We start from the raw sequence: 21,435 nt of genomic DNA on the forward strand, positions 1-21,435 counted from the left end.
GTTTTTGCACCTTAAAACTTTTCCAGTCTCTACCCATTCCCAGTTCCAAACCTGCTTCCATATTTTTAGGTATGTGTTATAGCAGCATTCCACTCCTTGGTACCAATTCCTGTCTTAGTCTGTTCAAGCACTGTCACAAAATGGACTAGGTGGCTTAAACAACAGACACTTAGTTTTCACAATACTGGGAGCTAGAAGTCTGAGATCAGCGTGCCAGCATGGTCAGATTTCTTGGTGAGAGCCCTCTTCTTGGTTGACAAACAACCATCTTCTCTTTGTACTCTGCACAGTGCAGACAGAAAGGCAAGCTCTCTCTCATCTCTTCTTATAAGGGCACGAATTCCATCATGAGGGCTCCATCCTCGTGACCTATCTCTCAAAAGCACCAGCTCCAAATATCATCACACTGGGGTTGTGGTTTCAACATATGAATTTGAGCCTTAGGTTAAGTCACTTGTTGAAGATCATATAACCTAAAACCTGTTCCTGACAATATTTGTCAGATCACAGTGAAATGCCACTCACAAGGGCTTGCTCAGGTAGGGACCAGGATGCTAAGTATGATGACAGAAAAATAAGAATCATGAAATATTCACAGAAAAATGTAATTCCATAAATTCCCCAGTATAGAAATAGAAAAATTTTAATGAAAATTCTTATAGACAAAAATTAACAAATACATAACTTTCCTTTATAAATGGCCATATCATTAGCATAAAAGAGAGGACCAAAATCTTTAAATTATCTTATTCTTTAATATATATTTCTGTAATTTGCTTTACGATGCAAATTTCTCTCGCAAACTTGTTCAGAGAGAATATAAAGAATAATTTTGACACAACCAGTTTTATTTAGCTCAAATTGTGACCTCGCCCATCTGAATTAATGAAGCTTATACTAATTTATTATTGCTGTTGTACCAAAGTACATTAGTAGCTTAAATAACACAAATTTATTATCGTATACTTCTAGAGGTCAGAAGTTCAAAATGGGTCTCACTAGACTAAATTCAAGGTGTCATCACATTTGCATTCCTTCTGGAGACTCTAAGGGAGGATCTTTTCCACATTCCAGAGGCTCCCCACATTTCCTGGCTCCTGGCCCCCTTCCATTGCCAAAGCCAGCAATGGCCGGTCAAGTCTTCACCATCAAACACTGAGTGGGGCTCTATCTTACAAACTGGGAGATATGACCTGAGCCGAAATCAAGACTTGGACGCTCAAACAACTGAACCATCCAGGCGCCCAAAGTTCTGGCTCTTCTGCCTCCCTCTTGCCTGTGCAGATACACTTGTGATTACTTACATTAGGTCTACCCACATTAATCTAGAATAATCTTTTTATTTTAGGGTCAGCTGACTGGCAACCTTAATTCCATGTGGAAACTTAACTTCCCCTTGCCACATAAATTAATATGTGCACACGTTCTGATGACTAAGACGTTGACTTTTTTGAGGGGCCATTATTCTGCCTATCATGTGCCTTTTCCTATATTCCAGATGCCAGGGAGCAGAAACACTGGCTGTCGAATGTTATGGCAATTAGGCTACAACACATATTTTCCAATGACCATGTTCAATCGTGTCAGTGATCCTCACTTTCAAAAAGGACACTTCCCAGATGGAAGAAGGCAGTTCTTGGAAACACACCAGGAGGAACAAAATAAAAGGGAGCCTAAACTTTGATGTGCCAAATGTGAATACTAAGGCAAAAGAACAAGAGGTATACTGTGGAACAAATATATTCAAACAATATCTTTTTCTTAAAAAAATTTTTTTTTAACATTTATGTCTTTTTGAGAGACAGAGAGAGACAGAGCATGAGCGGGGGAGGGGCAGAGAGAGGAGACACAATCTGAAGCAGGCTCCAGGCTCTGAGCAAACTGTCAGCACAGAGCACGATTTGGGGCTCCAATCCACAAAGAGTGAGATCATGACCTGAGCATGACCTGGCTCAACCAACTGAGCTACGCAGGTGCCCCCATATATTTTTCTTATAAGGATAACAATATAGAGATAACTTCTTTAGGTGAATCTAATATGTGAAATGACAGATTAGCCCATAGGATATAATTGTATTCATGTCAAACACTAATTAACCAGCATTTAACATATCTCATTAAATTCAAATAATTATTATATGAAACATTAAGAAAGAAGAAAATGTTGCCAATTACACTGCAGCATGCCACTGATGTAAGCACAAATGATTTTAGTAATGTGAAAATGTGAAAAAATAATCTTAGCATTGATGACATAGGTTACTACACATGCTTGATTACTGCACATATATAGATATATCTGAGGAAGAGGAAAAGAAGACATATACAAGAATATGGCAGGGTTGCCACCATTAGAAGCCTCAAATTGAGGTTAGAGGATTTTACACATAAAATAATCAGAAAGCATACAAAAGTATATTTTAAAAGTAGTAACTGTGGAATATTGGAGCTGACTCATACTGGATCTAATGAGATATTTGTTAAAATTTTCATGAGTTTTGCAAGCCATTTTTAGCTTGAAATTGGCCATTGTGGGAATAGTTACACCACAGAAATTAACAGACACTATATAAATCAAGGCTCTTTTTCTTTCTGAAAAGCCAGTTTACCAGCACACCACTAACTAAATTTCAAAAGTAAGTGGCAAGATATATCATGGGAGCTATTAAATAAATGATTCATTATATGAGTCAACATATAGAAGTATGCCTTACATAGTATTATCCAGAAATTCATCTTCTATATGCAATATTTGACCAAAGGGGCTTATATACCTGTTCAGCCATTTCCTATCCCCAACAAAAAGAGCATGAGGACTCTGGAAAACACATTGACATTTGTCAGTGGCATTTCAATCAAGAAATTTTATGCAAGATATCTCTTTACATTGCCACAAATGGAAAGGTTCAACTCACCTACCAATCTGGAAAAACTGATTACATCATTTTATGCTCAACAAAATCAAATGAGACTTAGGTGAATGAGCACGGTTTTATTACTAAAGATGATCAAGATGTGCTTTGCATCTACAAATCTGCAATTTGTAGAGTCTGATAGTGTTCAAAGAGGGCCTACCTTCACTTGATCTTAGCCAAAAGGCTGAGAAGTGATGGGGAGGGCCTACCTTAAGTCTCCACTGCCAAGATAGGGTTCTAAGCAATGACAACCAGATAAAATGTTTCTGCAACTCACTTATCAAGTCTTTGTATTGGGAAAGCAAGTTAAACAAATCATAGAATATTGTGGTTTGATTGGCATTATGTTACAATTCACAAGCAATGGAGCTCCATCTCTTGACCCAAATAGATTTCTCACTGTCCATTAAGAAGACTTGTAAGAATCCCCAGAATTTCAGCTCTGTGAGGAAACTCATCATACTCAAGCCAACAAACCAAGACTAAGACTTTGAATCTCAGTAAGATTCTTAGCAAAGAAGTAAATAAAATCTAGATGGGAACAACTTTCCCAAATAAAATCTCTGAAAACAGCACCAATAACCAGAAAACTAAAGAAAAATTAAACTATGTAGCTTCCTATCACTGAACACTGCATGTCTGTCATTTAAGAGTGAAAAAATTTAAGAAATACGTGACCAGACACTTAAACTCAACAGGTGCAATGATTTTCCTGTAGTTATTTAAGGCAAATAAATCTATATCAAATACTTCAGCCCCAAGTAAATTTGATGAGATAAAAAAAGGATGAGATTTGGGGCTAGAAGGCATGAGGTCAAATTCTAATTCTGCCCTTTATAGGATGCATGACCCTGGAGAATTCAATCTTCTCCCTTTTGCAATTATCACCATGAAGTCAAACGCTGTGACTGCTTCCTGAAGTGGATGATCTAAGTTTACTGGTCTGGAAACGTATTTACCTGGACCCACAGGATTATTTATAGAAATGACCACATGAGGTCTAGTCAACTCTCTCAATTTTATATTCAGGATACTGAGGTTATATTTATAAAAGTAGGCATAACTCATCAGTAAACTCAGATCAAAGGACTCAAAAAGAAGATGCCTGAATGTCACAGAAATTCTCATAGAATTCTACCTGACCCTTTCCTAGGGTCCTTGTCTCCCTACCTTGCACCGGAATTTCTTTCATCATGTTTGAGCGCTTCTTTTATTTTATTTATTTTTTATATTTAAGTCTATTTATTAATTTTGAGAGAGAGAGAGGATGAGCAGGATAGAGGCAGAGAGAGAGGAAAGAGAGAATCTCAAGCAGGTTCTGCACTGTCAAGGCATAGCCTGAGACCGGGCTCGAACTCATGAACTGCGAGATCATGACCTGAGCCAAAATCAAGAATTGGACACTTAACCGACTGAGACACCCCTGATCACTCCTTTTAGATTCATGTAAGATTCCTGCCTGTATCCCTCTTGCAGATTGTACTGTGATGCCATGTCTACAGTAAACACTCTGCCAATTTTTGTGGAATAAATGAATAAATAGTTAATGGAAACAAAATCTATTGGCCAAATTTCCTTGACATAGATCCTTTCAAAAAATCCATGTGTAAGGATCATAACCCCTCTTTTGCTTCAGGATAATAACTGAAAAGAGTTTATACCCAAAGAGGTTCAAAAGCTTGCTTTGCCTAGATTGGCTTTTTTAAGATTCAGAATGCACAGTGTGGATGATCATGCCAACAATATGTTTTGTTGTTTTGTTTTTGTCAAATAAGTGCTTTTGCAGCATAATACAAAATTGTATTGAAAGAAAAGTTCCTAGGGAGGTAGGACAAAAAAACAAAACAAAACAGAACAAAAATCTTTTGAGGAAACTTGAAGAAAGACCAATACAGAAGAGTAATTGACAGAAGGGTCAATTATTTTCCAACACTTTATAAGAAAAGTCTTTGCCAACTAAAATTAGACCATGAGTCTCTGCTGCCTGCCACTTTGTAGAGGGTGATTGAACTACTATTATACTAATGATTTTATATTACATTCTTCATTCCTTTTATTTGTATCCAAACCTGCCAGATCTCTGCAATTATGCTAAATATTGATTTACAATTTCTCTCAGCTTATTCCAACGATGCAGACAGATGAGAACCACAACATTATTTTATTTATAGCCTTAATATGATGGTTTGAAGTGACTAGTAAAACCAAAACTACTCCAACTGTGCTGACCACTAGTGGGATAGTTTTGCAATGTTCACAGATGAGGCAGTAAGAAAACAGCATGTGAGAAGTCAGTAGGCCTGGGCCTCCCTGAGGTCGACAGTTCCCAAAAGATAAAGTTTGAGCCTCTAAGCTCTTCTCTGGAGACTTAAGAATTTTACTTCTTTGAACAGGAAAAAAAATTGTGGCCACTTAAAAAATATGCATTAATAAAAAAAATAGTATGCAAACCAAGGGAGATAATGAAGTTGTTTGGAGAAAAGATGATGGGGGGTGGGGGAAGTTCTAGAAATCAGTAACTTTCATCACTAGTGTTTATTGATCATTTAATTTTTTTGTAGTGCACACAGTAAACACTCTATATAACATGAGTTATATATTTTAATTCTCAAAGCAATCCTGCAAATTACTATTATCTGCCTTTTTCACAAAGAGTAAACTAAGGTATAGAGTGCTTAGATAAGTAGCTTACATCTAGTTAAAGACAAATCCACAGTTCAAATAAGGGGCTGTTCTGCTTTAACCACTACACCAAACTATGTTCTACAAGGTATGATCAATAGTCCTGAAGAGCTCAGCCTAAAGAAGAAAAAGCATATGGGGGCCAGATAAGTGAACAGTTGATCTGTGAAAGATGCTAAGAAGGCAGGATCATCTAAAACCGAGTGAAAGTACAGTGAGGGCTGTCTGGCTCAATAAAAGGAAAATTGTTTAAAAGTCAAAGGAATGGGGGCGCCTTGGTGGCGCAGTCGGTTAAGCGTCCGACTTCAGCCAGGTCACGATCTCGCAGTCCGTGAGTTCGAGCCCCGCGTCAGGCTCTGGGCTGGTGGCTCAGAGCCTGGAGCCTGTTTCCGATTCTGTGTCTCCCTCTCTCTCTGTCCCTCCCCCGTTCATGCTTTGTCTCTCTCTGTCCCAAAAATAAACAAACGTTGAAAAAAAAAAAAAGTCAAAGGAATGACCTATAAGATATCACACCCAACAAGCCGGGGACTGGACAGTTTTGTAATAGCAGTGAGGGTTTTAAGCAGGGAAATAGCATGACTAGATTATTCTAAGTCTCCTTTTAATACTAAAGTCTTTCTGCTGTGTCTTGAGGACGCATAGTATGGTAGTTGAGAGTTTCACTTCTCAAGTCCAATTCCCTGAGGTTGAACCTTAACCATTTAACTATCTCAACTATTCAGTAGATTAGCAATGAGGGGCAAGGTAATTAACTTCCCTGTGCCTTATACCTTCCTCTGAAAATGGATATAATAGTAGTGCTACTTTAGAAAGTCATTTGGTGCATTAAGTGAATTGATACTAAAAAATTATCAAATTACCAACCACATACTAAATGCTCAATGGATTTTGGAAGTTATCAGTGAGTTGATGTACTTTAAGAATTAATTGCTAAAGACTTAAGGATGTGTTAACTAATCTTATTGTAGTAATCATTTCATAATATATACATATATAAAATCATCATTTTGTACACTTTAAGTTGACATAGTGTTATTTGTCAATTACATCTCAGTAAAGCTGGAAAAATAAAAATGAGAAAAAAACAAAACAGACTTAAGCAACATATGTTGTGGGTTTTTTTTTTAAATTTTCTTTTTTAAATGTATTTATTTTGAGCAGGGGTGGGGGGCAGAGACGGAGGGGGGAGAGAATCCCCTCTCTCATGTGGCTTGATCCTATGAACTGTGAGATCATGATGGACACTTAACAGACTGAGCCACCTAGGTGCCCCTTAAGCAACATATATTTTGTACAAACATCAAAATAAATACACAACAGCTGCCACTCACTGAGTCTCTAATATGTGTCAATATTCCTGCAAGGAAGGTAATTATAAGCCCCAATTTTTGAAAGAGGAAAGTGAAGCACAGAGAAATTAACTTTTCTAAGTCCATGTAAGGCACGACTGAGATTCAAATCTATGTCTCTCTGACCCCCAAAATATTCCTCTTTCTACTATAGCATACTTAATCTCATATTTTTTAAATGAAACACTGATTTTCCTTTTGGAATGTCATCCCTTTTCATTTAAGAGATCACAAACAATAAGATGATTTTCAGACAGTTCCAATCTTTTAGACACTTTAATCACTTGTTTGTGCCTCCTTTGATATGCTCTAACCTTCTGTTCACACTCTCCCAACAGTTTATAAGTTTTCTTGCGCCTTATCTCCCAGCATCCTTCTTGAGCCACCCTGCTCCTGGAAATAGGACTTTGGGATCTGGTTCATGCCCCATGCTCTTGCATTTGGCCCTGATACTTCAGGCTTTCCTTTTTTTTCTTCTGTGGGCTAATTTCTTCACCAAGGACTGGAACCTCAATAACCCACTTCATAGACTACAGCCTGAGGTCAGCCTCACTCACTCCCTAAGCCCACTTTCTATTCTGGAAGATTCTAGCCTGGGCCAAAGCTCTAAGTCTCAAGTTTGACAGAGAGGAAAGAAGAATCTGTAGGAAAGAAGAACTTAACAGTGATAACCTCATATAAATCCCTATGAATTATGATAAAATAGTCATTTGCTAGTAGCTTGAGAGAGAGATTCCAAGTGACTGATTTCAAGGGGAAGAAATATTCAAACTCACTTTTATAAAGGTTGACAAGATGAACAGAAATAAATCTGAAATTAATTTAACCTAGAATTAAAGGCAAAGATCTTTCACTTAAAACAAAACAAAACAAAACAAAACAAAAACAAAAACAACTAGTGTGCACATTTAGTGTTGTATCTGAGGTTCCAAAATGGGCAAAAGACATTATGTGGAACCTAATGATAAAACCAAATTTGAGGTATCAACTTCTCAGGCCAGGCCAGCTTTCACTTGGTTTTATATCATCCTTGCTTGCTCCTAAGAAGATGTCAGCTAATAAACAAGTAATGTTGTCTCCTCTCACTTATTCAAAGTCATAATAGGCTACTATTACCCAGGCAATGATAACTACAATTATAATACAGTTTTCTGTTAACTGAAAGCAGAACATTTCTATGAAATCTTTCATAAACCAAAATGGCAGAAAGCAACGAGGTGATTACCATTGATTTATATGAAAACATTTTTTAAGTATTCCCAGACCCAAGAAATAATCTCTTTTAAACTTTTCTGATACATTTGGACACATCTTGCTAATGATTGAGCAAAATAAATCAATATAAAGCACAGATACTAACAGACACAGATCAAAGTTATAGTGGCTAATGCTGACATGCAACGTGTAGTTCCCAGGGAAAGAGCTTGGCGGGGCCACTCTTGCTGCTTGGATTGCATGCTACCTGGCTAAAGACTCACTGCAAAACACATTCTGGATGCTGTTCTTGCTTTTCACCTTGTTTTATAAAAGCAAAAATCTTCTCCAGATTTCTTCTGTTAGCAAAAACAGGTACTAATAACATAGGTCTTTAGTAAACGCAAAGTGGCTAAAACAGGGAATATCTGTATTATGTTTTTAGAGAGTACTTTTTACTCTCTTTAAATGTTTCTGAATATTTTATGTATCTGCACATATTTTTAATGCACCCTCCTTCAAAACTCTTCCTGAAAATTAATCTCTCCAGAATGCCTTGTCCAATTACTCCAACTCTACATCTAGCTCAGGACTTAGGAGTGGAAATTCTCCTACAGAAATCTGGCTTATTCTTGTACATTAGTACCTACCTTACTGCTATGAGGCACTACGTTAGCATATTTAACACTTGCTATGTGGCAGGCCTTGTGTTAAATGTTTTAAAATATTTCATTTAATGCTCACAACAATCTACAAAACGGACATATTTTCTACATGGATGAAAAAAAAAATCAGAGAGATTATACAGAATTCATGTAGGGCCACATGTGGCGTATCTGAACTCAAACAATCCAAGTCTAGAGCTAGACAGCTAACTACTAAAACACTGTGCTACCGGACACGGTTGACTAGTACCAGAAGCAGTTCCCAAACCCTTCTCCCTTGACTGTCTCCCCCTAAAGTTACAAAGATCAATACACTCTTTCCCGCTCTCTCTTGCAGGTAGGCATACCCACTGATGCAGTTCTGGTCGACAAGATATTAAAGGAAAGTGCTGGAATGTTCTGGCAATGTTTTCCCCCTTGATTTAAAAAAAAACAAACCTTCTTTCACCCATCTTTTTTCATTCTGTTTTGGATGCTTTTATACAAATATAATGTCTGGATCTAGGGTAATCATCTTGCTACCATAAGGAAAAGACCAGGAAAATTGTACAGGTAAGAACCCAAGTCCTGATATTACAAAAAAATAGTCACCTACCTCCAGACTACTTGTGAAATAAATAATAAATGTTGTTATGGTTTAAGGCACTTTTTGTTTGGTTTTCTATTACTTGCAGTTGAACGTACTCCTAACTGATAAAACTACCCCACTGCCCCTGGACAGCAAAACTCAATGAGGTTCAGTGACTTTTGAAGTCTCAAAAAAAAACCCTCACTATTTAGGTTTTCTTCAAGAACTCAAATGAATTTCTGGAACAGAGTAAGTGCTTCCCATGATAGCTTAGTAACTAGCACATACTCGGCACTCAGTACATATTAACTGAATGAATGAGCAAATGTATTCTTGAAATAATCATAAATAATCCCTAACTTAGGAAACGTATGTCAGCAATTATTGAGCTAAGTTCAGGGCACAGTACTGAAGTACACAGAGGGCCGAAGTATGTAGAGAGGTGAGGCCTCCACCCTCAAAACATTTGTAGGTATAAGGGAAATACGAAGACGACTGCAATGCAATGAGGAATTCCCCTCCTGGGATTTGTTGGTGTAATTTTAAAAACAGTACAGTCTTAGAAACAGCTTTTCAAACAATACATCATTGTCAAGATAGCTTTAAAAATAGGTTAATACATAGGAAAATGGAGAAAAAAGAAAATGACAAAAAACCTGATTCTAAATGGTAGGATTTCAAGCAAATTTTATTTTTCTTTGTATTTTTCTTCTCAAAGTAGAAATTTTTAAAAATACAGATAAGAATAAGGAGGAAAATTAAAAACTACTTGTAACCCTAATGTCCAGAAATTTGAGATCCCTTCTAAGTATATTATTCTAATTTACAGCAGATCATTTTTATTTGAATCTAAACAACAGAAACAATATTATTATAAATATCTTGGAGCAATCTATGAAAAGAGACAACTTCTTAATATGAGAGCCACATAATATTAACAAATATAAAATATTATAATCCATGGTATATCAAGAATGTCAGATTAACTGCTACTATAAAACACTATGATTCAATTCAATTTAAAATCCTTAGTTTTTAATGCTGTTTCATAACTACTATGTGCAATTTATACTGTCTGTTTAGTTTCCTGCTGGTTTTCTCTTGTTTCAATATTTTGCCCTAAGAATTTTCATTAATTTATAAATGCTCATTACTATTATAAGAAAATAATAACAGTCACAGAAAAATGGATCACCAGCTTACAAATGTTCAATTTTCTGTCCCAACTAGTGTAAGATGCTGAGAGGTAGGGAGTAATTTGATTACTAATCAGACTAAAAACAAGGTTTCAATACTTACCAGTAGAGACCATTGACTTATTATCTTAATTACTTCTCCTCACTAGTGTTTTAATCATATTTTATGTTTGCTTTGAGTTTTATCACCCTGTTCAACTTTTGGCTTCCAATTTCCACTCTTCATGACCCTTATATTGTTAAATCATTTATTTTCAATGACTACTTTTCTCATAAAGACCATCTTTAGTTTTCGTAGGGCTAAGAAAGAAAGAGCATCAGCAATGACAAAAGGTTGTATTAGTGTGGTAGGGCTGCCATACAAAGTAGTACAGACTGGGGGTCTTAAACAACATAAATTTGTCTCATAATTCTGGAGACTAGAAGTCCATGATCAAGGTGTCAACAGGGTTGGTGTCTTCTGAAAGCCATGAGGGAAAGGTATATTCCAGGCCTCTCTCTTTAGTGTACAGATGGCCATCTTTTCCCTGTATCTTCACATGGCCTTCTTTCTGTGTGTGTGATTGTGTCATAACCTTCTTCTTCTTATAAGGACACCAATCATATTAGATTAACTGACCCAACTGACCTCATTTAACCATAATTACCTCTTAAAGACCATATCTCAAACTATAGTCACATCTGAGGCACTGGGAGTTAGCACTTCAACATATGAATTCGGGTGGGGTACAATTCAGCCCATAACATAAGCACAGCCCAAAAGATGACCAACTGAAGTATGTAACATTGACTTAGATAGAAATAAGGAATGTATATCCCAAGTACAAAGAAACCTACACTTTGATTCTGAATTATCTGTGCTGGCAAACAGAAAAGGATCATTGATGATCCATCTGAAAGGGGAACAGATACCTTCTGGATCCCACCACATCCATGTGGGTAGTTTGGATGGATGTGGAGAAGATAATGAAGCTCTCCAAAAAGAACCCCCAGAGCACTGGGCAGAAGAAGAAATTATACCTCACAGTAATGTTCCCATAAGCCAAAAAAGAGTTAACCATATAAAAGAGACCAGGAGACAAGAAGAGTGGGGGTCAAAGGGGACTCTCAAGAGAATGAAAAGTTATTAAGGAATCCTGACCCATACATCTGCACTTTGAAATGTTCTTCACTTTTAAAGTATATGTCTTGTGGTTCACTATAAAAGCAATGCTTTGACAACAATTCTCAAAAAACTTTTAGTCCTAATATTGACAGAATCTCAGTAAAACGTGATTTTTCAAGCTGCATCTACTGAACTTATAACATCTTTTTCTCTTTCCCCTGGAAAGACATTAATCCAGAAAGGCAAGCTCTCAGGTGACTTACTTTAATCCAAATATATTTTCTGATATAACAATCTGCAGCAATGATGTTGTCAATGAAGGATGTGTTTCCTAATTGGAAGTCTTGGAAGGAGAGAGTTATTTAGAGCTTCTAGCTAAGAAAAAAAAAAAACAAAAAGAAAAACAAAAACAAATGGCTTCTGATCAGTTAGAAACCAGAGGTATAATGGAATCCTATTTAACATTTGGGTTTATTTTTTTTAGTCAGCACACAATGCAAATATATTATACAGTCTCAAATATCATTAAAAATCACGAGCTTAATCCATAAAGTACAATACTCATGGTTTTGTGTATACCACACTATCCAGTAATTCTTTGTATGCCTTAGTTTCAGAGCCATGGAGTTAGGCCAAAGCAAGGAACTAAAGAGAAATAAAATGCAGTGTCTATACCCTCAAATAATTTGCCTTTGTGGGCACTACCTAAGATTTATTCAATGAAGTCAGGACCAGTAGTTGAATATTCAAACAAAACATTGAGTTAATGAGGTAACTATACATAAATGTATTTACCTTAAATGCTTATTTTAACTCAAAGCACAAATGTATGTCAGCTTACTATATTTATTTTGTTTGTAGTGCCAAAGGTTTACTTTGACTGTGACTCAACTTATTATCATCTTTCCTTATCCTTTTTAAAAATATAAATCATATTTGTAACAGATCATTTGGGATTTCAAGTTTAGGGAAAGGTGATAGAGATACTTGCAAACCAATACGAATGTTGAATCCTAGATATTTTTTTCTTTTTTTTACAAATTTTACCCCCCATCTAATTTAACAGTTTATTTTAAACTGATGGACATATATGGAATTATTCCAAAGCCTACACTACTTTCAACTATTTGTGTGGGGAACTAAGGTATTGGTGGGAAAGATCCAGTAATTCAGTCTGCATACTACTTCTCTTGATCTGTACCAAAATTATTAATTAAAGCTTAAACAATTATTTCAGTACTATCTTCCAGAATCTGGAGTTTTCATTGAACACGGTATTGGGAAACTTAAAGTCTTGAAAATACATCAATACCCCAGGCCCAGATTATTTCAGGCTGATTTTAGTTTTGAAAATTGGGTCACAGAAGGTTTGTTTTCTCCTCTTCCTGAAAAACTTTGTGTAGTTATTAGCAATCAAAGTAAGTTGGGGAAGTCTCCACTTTTCCCAGTTAGAAATATGTTTCTTCAGCAGAGACTGGGAGAAAGGAAACAGGATGCCACAGTGACTGCCCCTGACGGTACCCTGTTCTCTACACCAGAAGTGTAGATACTGGGATATGCACATCCCTTAGAGACCTAAAGACTTTCCTAAGGGAATCTAGGCAAGGACCGCTTTAAGGGAATTAATTTCTAGATGCTCTAGCTTCCTCTGGGCTCTCCTAAAACTGATCTGACTGAAAATGAACCTCCAAGTCATATTGATCTGCCAGCCTCTTCTCTTTTATAATCATCTTTCCATTTTTACAAAAGGAAGGCACACCTCTCACCATCTGGTGTCTTATTAGGGTGCACTGAACTTGGGAGAACATCTGAAAAATAAATGGACCATTTGAAGTATTGTATAGATGTTAATACAATTCGCTTTCATGATCAGGCAACAAATATGATTGCAAGTAATTTCCAATCCTTTGCTTTCAGCACAGTTGAAGAATCACATCTGAAAGATCATGGAAAACATTTTTTGGTGATAGATCATTATGTGATTTGGGCATATAACCCTGAAGGAATTCAAAGAATTGAGTGATGTTGAATAAACAAATATCTTTCCAATCCCATCTACGTATGTGAACAGATTTGTTAAGCAAAGAGCTGAGAGAAGACATCCCACCCATAACAAAAAGGGCAGACTCTAGAACAAAGGATCAGAGAGGAAGTGAAGACAAATGATCATATTCAATTCACCTCGTTTAACCAGAAACAATTTATTCCTGAAGTTAAATTGTTAATATGTAATAGGAGAGTGAGTAGAAACTACCCCATTTGAATTCAAATAATTAATGACTTCAAGTCTGAAATTTTGTGTCACAGAGATAATTTTGGTGGTGGGAGTGAGTGGGGAGCAACAGACTAGAATGTTACCTCAGCCGTCGAAAGTACGACACTTTACTAAGAAGGCAGAGACACCACAATAAATCTATTTAACATTCATTAGCATACATAGTTACAAATTTTGTGTGTGCGCATGATAAGAACTTTTAAGATCTACTCTTTTAGCAACTTTCAAGCTAAAAAAACAGTATTATTAGCTATAATCACCATGATGTACATTATATTGCCGTGATTTATTTATTTATCAGTTGGAAGTTTGTACCTTTTGACCACCTTCACTCACTTCACCACCACCTTCCCGCCACTCCCTGTCTCTGGCAACCACCAATCTGTTCTGGTCTCTGTATCTATTAGTTCATTCATTGCTGCTGCTGCTGTTATTGTTTTAGATCCCACATGTAAGTGAGATCCCACGGTATTTGTGGTGATCATTTTGCAATATGTACAAATATCAAATTATTATATTGCACACCTGAACTAATATAATGCTATTTGTTAATTATATCTCAGTCTTTAGAAATACCATGTTGGATCAAACAACCAAAAAGGCAGGGACAAAGTACAACGGGCACTCCAATTGTAAATGAATGGTGGGTTATACTTTCTTGTCATTTTTGGATATATACATATACATATCCACTCTCTAAAAATTGACAATTTTACTCACAGCAGTTTTTATTCTGCCTTTCATGAAGAAGGACTAAGTTATCCGGGAGTACTAGGGATGTGTTCATTCTTTCTATACCACTCTTAGGTATACAGACAGTCCCCAACTTACAATGGTTTGGCTTATGATTTTTTGACTTTATGATGGCACAAAAGCAATATGCACCCAAAAGAAACCATTTTGCATTCTGAATTCAGATCCTTCCCCAGGCTAGCAATACGTGGTAGGATACCCTCTGGTGAGGCTGGGCAGCTCCAGCTCCCAGTCAGCCATACGGTCACAAGGCTTAACAACTGATATACTTACGACCCACACAACCATTCTGCTTTTCACTTTCAGTATAGCATTCAGTATAGATTCAGTATAGCATTCAGTATAGCATTCAGTATAGATTACATGAGCTATGGAGAACTTTATCATATGACAGGCTTTGGGTAAGATGATTTTGCCCAACTGTGGGCTAATATAAGTGTTCTGAGCACATTTAAGGTAGGCTAGGCTAAGCTATGATGTCCAGGTTAGGTCCATTAAGTGCATTTTTTAATTTACATTACAGTGGGTTTATTGGATCATAATCCCACCATGAGTTGAGGTATATCTCTACTCTGTCACTACAGAAACACTTGTTTACGTTTAAAAAGATACATTAATAAGTCTAAACAAAAAAAAGTGTGTCTAAACCTTGGAACAATTTTTCCAAACATACCTCTTCTGCATTTTTATCTTGTCATAAACCATAATGTTCCCCATTCTTCCAATTCCTCAAAGCAAATTTACAGACGAGTGTGACTATCACTACTTAGAGCCAAGCTTATCTTTCACACAGGGAGTCAACTTCACATGGATTCAGTGACGATCCTTTGAAGGAGTTAGAAGAGCCGTATCATTTTATCCTCATGCATGACTGAGGGGTATAAAATCCCCATTCCACCTCCAGGACTAGTGCCCAACCCACAAATACACACACACACACACACACACACACACACACACACACACACACAAATAGTAACCCAGGGTGAGATTTAGCAAACCAGAGGGACTATCGGTTGAAATTTTCCACACTGAAACAATTCCATTAGAGATGGCAGTGCCGGAAGCAGTATTTTATAGTTGACTTCCCCCAAATTACAATGCAGCTCAAATTCAAAGTCTCTATTATAATCTTTGGCAGAAGTTTTTAAGACCATTTTTATTTACTCCAAACTCTATCTGAACTAAGTCAGCACAGACCTTTAGCAATTTTTTCATCAAGTGTTTCATGCTGTAATTAAGTGAGCAGTGGAACTCAAAAGGAAGCACCAAGAGAAAGCATCAGGGCGTCTCTTATTGATTGGTGGAATTTTAGGGATTTAAAATTTCTGTTTTATTGTACAACTGCACTTCATTACCATTTATCCTTAAAATGTAATAAGTACAAACTGCTTCAGCAATGATGGAAAAGCTTTCTCAGCTTTAATGAAACCTTTTATTTGCTACTGAAACTTTTATTATTTCCAAATGGTGTCACAGGCAAGAAAAATGATCACTACTTATATTGAGGAAAAACTTGAGCAATTTGAATAATTTTGTTCTTGGATGAATTCTAAGGCATTTAGATTTGTTACACTTATGTTTATTGCTTTCATTTACTTTTGATGAACTAAAAACAAAAAATATACACATACATACACTATTACAAAAGAATTTTCTAATTGTATATCAAAATACTACATAGTTATGCACAGCAATCACTTGTCAGATGTTGGTCTGATGTATCTAGGGCTCCAACGCATCTCAGCTATTGGCCATGAGAGGCAATGCAGTGTAATTGTTCAGTGCACGTGCTCTGAGGCTGGACTGCCTGGCTTTGCATTCCAGCCCTGACATCTCCCCACCCCACCTCTGAGACCTTCAAAACTTTTCAGTCCTCCCCAGCACCTGGATGGCTCAGTCGGTTGAGCACCTGACTTCAGCTAAGGTCATGATCTCATGCTTTCTGAGTTCAAGCCCAGCATCAGGCTCTGTGCAGACAGCTCAGAGCCTGGAGTCTGCTTCTGATCTCTCTGACCCTCCTCTGCTCACCCTCTCTCTGACTCTCTCTAAGCTAAGTAAACATTAAAAAATTAAAAAAAAAAAACAAAAACGAAAAGCTTTTCGGTCCTCAGTTTCCTTCCCTGTGAAAATGAGGGTGAGGTATTTCATGTAAAACATTTAAAAAATGTTTTTAAAAAATTTTAAAAAATGTAAAAAGCCTGGCACGTTGTAAACACTTAACACGTGTTCAGCTCTAATACCATTTTCATATGTGAATATGTCTACCTTTAGACTGGATGCAGTGTCAGAATATGCCATTCATTCAACATTTATTCAGCTTTACTTTATGCAGAACATTGTCCTAGGTAAAGGGGGCACAAAGATTACTGAGACATTCCGCCTGCTCTCCGGGGGCTTACAATTTTAGTGCAAAATCATTGTCGCCATCTTAATAACTTTCTTGAAGAGTATCATGAAGCATACTCTTTCCCTAGATCATAAATTTTCCTTTTGTCCATGGGCTTGGAACTAATGGAGCTTCAGAAAAATTTCACTTCAGTTTCTGAAATCTTAATCATGCACAATTTAATAACCAGCTACAGGTTTTTCCACATTTTAAAATGGATGATTAAATGGTCTAATAAGATTCTAACTTAGCCCAAAACTTGAAAAACATAGGAAGACAACCATGACTGACACATTCATTTTCCTGAATGTGGACATACTGCAAACAGCAGCTGCAGAAAAATAGTGCCATTTACATCCCACATGACCCACGGCTAACTAAAATTGCACAGGAGTTCAGCATCAAAGCGTTAAAGTACCTAAACCAAATTCAATTTGAGATAAAATGAGAAGCTTGTTTAGTCATAGCTACATCACTTTCCAAAAAAAAAAAAGTTCTTAAATTGACTTCCAACATGGCACCTTGTATACCTTGAGTTTTTCAAACGTTTTGTTTATGTCATCACACTCAGAGAATTCATTAAAAAATAAAATCTTTAAGTTCAGCTATGAATCCGAAACACAACTAATGTGGTATTTCAGATGTCACAAACTCCAAATGATCTTAAATATGTTGTCCTTTGCTAATTTGCTGCTCTTGAAAATGTGCAATAAATTCAATTAAAAAGGAAAGCATTTTCAAATTAGTTGCAAGATCAACTAGGATATTATCTGCTTACTAGATGTATCATAATAAAAAACCATCTAATACGCATTACATTGTTTAATTTGGGAGGAAATTGGATATTCTCCTTTCCAACAAAAGGACTTTTTTTTTTAACAACAGCCAATAATGACTGTGTTAACTTTCTAGAATAGATTGAATAATTGCCAGATATATCTTCAGAGGAGTCACCCTGCCCAAAGCAACAGGAGATCCTGTGTAAACACACAAGGACACAATTCCTTCCTTCTCTCCTTCCTCTTCCAATATCATACCACCTTCCCTATCAAAACACTTTTTAAGGATCCCTACGATCCTGAAATAAGGGGCATCCTTCACAATAAAACCTCCCTCGACATTAAATCAACTCACACCTTGTTTCTATGCAAGACGCCACAGTGAAAATTTATCTCAGTTCCAAATCTCCAAACGAATGTATATTTTGGTGACCTCTACTTTTACATTCAAACACACATGTCCCACACTACAGGATCCTTTTGATCCCAGCTAACGTCCCTGCTTAATGTATGCGTTTTTCACATCCATTTTTTAATCCTTCCAGAGTGAAAATTTCAAAGAGACAACGTCAGTGAAAGAAGCGAGGAAAGGGAGGGAGGCGATACGAAGCCTGGGATTTCTGCCATCCTCAACGCAACCCAGAATTCGTATTATTTGTTTCTTCTTCCCCAGCCTTCCCTCTCGCTTCCCCTCTCGCCCCTGTCTCCTCAGCAGGAGGGAGGAGGAGGAGGGGCCGCTGGCTGAAGCCGCCACCTGCCGCGGGGTGGAAAAGCTCCAGTTGTCACTTACCCAGCGGGTTGAGAATGGCTCATTTTTGCAGGATCCCTTTTGGACCCCGCGGCAGGTGCGGAGGTAGGGTGCGCGGCCCCCGGTGCGCGCTGGCGCAGCGACACTCGCGCTCGCGGGGTGGCTCCGCACTGCGGTCGCCGGTGCGCGGGGCACCTGAGCTGGGCCGCCACCGCCCCCGAACTACCCCGTAGCCTCCGGGGGCCCCCACCCGCTGGCGGTATCCACAGCCTTGCGGTTGCTAAGGGAGGAGGGAAGGCAAACGCAGAGGTTCTGGAGAGGCCCGAGCGCTGCTGGAACGGAGCCTGGGGAAGCTGGAAATGAAGCTCGGTCTTCCAGCCCCGGTTTGCGGGCCCTAGTGTGGGAGGAGACCCAGGCCCCTGCTCTGTTGCTCTGGGCGCGCGTTCCCCAAGCATCTGTAATTTGAAAATACAACACACACACACACACACACACACACACACACACACACACACACACACACCTGTTTAGGTGCCTGTGCTTCCTGCTAGGCCCTGGGGAAGGAAGGGCTGGGTGTTGGCTGAAGCTAAGGTAATAAAAGTCCAGAGCTGCTCCACTGTGATGCATTTCCAGTTGTAAAACACCCTAGCTTCTAAGTTCAAGGGAAGGAGAGGTCCTTTCAATCTGTTTAACGTTTTGATTTTCACTCTGATATCCAACGCATGGCAGTTGGTTCATTTCCTCTTTGGAAAATCTCCATCTTTGCTCCTACTGAGGTCCCAGCTCCCAGCAGGCAGTGCTGATGGTTCTGAAGTTGAGAAGGTGGGAACCACCTAGCTTCTCAGTGAAGCATTCGAGAATCGTACTTGTGTTTGAATCCAGCACATAGAAGGCAGGGCTTAGATGAAGAAGCCTGGATTTATACGAGAGGGCCTTGATGTGGAGGAAGCTTAAGGCACTGGACTTAGATGATCTATCCCTAGTCCTGTGTTGCTTTGTCAAGTTCTTTGTTGCCTGACTTGCTCTCTGGCCTCAGGTTCCTCCTGTGTAAGTGACAGGTTGAACACATCTGTGGTGACTGAGCTCTCCATGGATCTCTGTTCTAGCTCAACCACACTTATAGGAAGGATGGGTGTCAGCTCACTAAATGGCATTTTGCTTTCCCACACATCATAAAGGCCCACTGACAATGTCAGAGTCCACTCTCCTTCGCATATTCAAGGTCCTTCATCACCAACTTTCACATCCTTTATCAGCCTCACTGTGACCACTTTGTCCACCTCTGCTACCCTGAATTCTAGCAAAACCAAATCTTGCCCTATCCCATGAATGGGAACATGCTTCTTCCCTTGACTGCTTGACAAACTTCTAATCTTTCTTTTCTTTCTTTCTTTCTTTCTTTCTTTCTTTCTTTCTTTCTTTCTTTCTTTCTTTTTCTTTTTCGAGGGACGGAAAGAGCAGGGGAGAGGGGCAGAGGAAGAGAGAGTGAGAATCTTAAGCAGGCTCCGTGCTCAGTCCAACGTGGGGCCTGATCCCATGACCCTGGGATCATGACCTGAGCCAAAATCAAGAGTTGGACACTCAACTGACTGAGCCACCTAGATGTCCCTCTATTCATCTTTCAATACTTAGTTTGCACACTGCCTTCTTTGATGTCCCAGGTGTGGTGATGACTCCCATTTCTGGGGCCCCACTCTGCCTGGACATACTTCTGTGTTACACTCACCTTCTGTACCACTGTAGTTACTGGTATATGACTGCCTTTTCTATGTCTATGCCTCTGTTTCATGTGGTGCATTGATTTTGTTTCTCTGTATTCTCAGAAGCAAACAACAGTTCGACAAATGTTTGGTGTATAAATGAAGGAAAAAAATTTTAAATCTCTTCAAAGTGGTAGTATTTTTATTGACTGTTTACTCACTGCTCTCCTCAGCCTTTTATCAAGCACTTACTAACTGTTCATTATCTCACTTAATCCTCCTATCCACTCGGTGAGGTAGGTTTTCTCCCCCATTTCATAGCTATCCAAACTAAGACACAGAGGAGCTAATTATTTTGCTTGAAGTCTACAATAGCTCCTAAGTGGAAAAACCAGGATTCAAATCCAAGTCTGTCTGATTCCAAAGCCCACAAGTGTTTTTTAACAATGACAACATTCCTTCCCCCGTAATTCCTGTGAGTTGCCGCAGGAGTCAAATTTCCTACACTATCAGAGTTTTCTGACCTGAAAGATCAGAGCCATCCCAGCAGGGGGAAAATAGAGTTCTAGTTCAGTAGCTTAGATCCTGAGACTGAGGACTCAAGGCTGCTTTGGGGACCAGAAGGCTAGAGCTAGAGAGAAGCAGAGGTTGTCAAAGAAAAAAAGATGCGAGATGTGAGAGTGGCATCTTATGCTTAAACAAGGAAGATCTATAGATACCTAATCACTGTGCAGCTGTAAGTGGGACTTGAGCCAGTTCTGCCCCGTATGTGTCTACTCCCACAGACTGTGGTTCCCGTTTGATGGTGTCCTTATGCTCCCTGTGACTAGGTTTCGCCTGGATAAAAATTGGCAAGGAGGGAGGAGGTACTCAAGAGAGTTATTATAATTTGTCCAAGTCCTGCCAACCCCTAAGGATGGTGTAAATAATATAATCTTATGTAGGTACTAGTTGTTACATATTAATTCATTTGTGCAAATAGAAAATGGTATTCTCTCACTGGTGAAATGAGAAAGAAAATTCAAATACACTATTTAGATACTCAGGATTCTGTAGAAAAGGATCCCCGGCACTCAGCAGACAGCAAGGTACCCTTGGCAGCATGTATTAATTCATA

General features: G+C 38.2%; 1 protein-coding gene across 3 annotated transcripts in view; it reads right to left on the reverse strand.

Moving 5' to 3' along the window:
* ERICH3 (glutamate rich 3) overlaps positions 1-19,998 on the reverse strand; it is a 107,363-nt gene extending 87,365 nt beyond the window's left edge. For 2 of the 3 annotated variants that reach the window (XM_043575285.1, XM_043575283.1), the window contains exon 1: positions 18,661-19,997. In XM_043575285.1, the coding sequence (XP_043431220.1) occupies positions 18,661-19,073 (413 nt within the window). In that variant the 5' untranslated portion in view covers positions 19,074-19,997. Of the gene's footprint in view, positions 1-18,660 lie in introns of all 3 variants that reach the window. The other variant, XM_043575286.1, reaches the window with a different exon arrangement.
* Between the last annotated feature and the right edge of the window lie 1,437 nt (positions 19,999-21,435).

Source organism: Prionailurus bengalensis, chromosome C1 (genome assembly GCF_016509475.1).
Source record: "Prionailurus bengalensis isolate Pbe53 chromosome C1, Fcat_Pben_1.1_paternal_pri, whole genome shotgun sequence".
Taxonomy (NCBI): domain Eukaryota; kingdom Metazoa; phylum Chordata; class Mammalia; order Carnivora; family Felidae; genus Prionailurus; species Prionailurus bengalensis.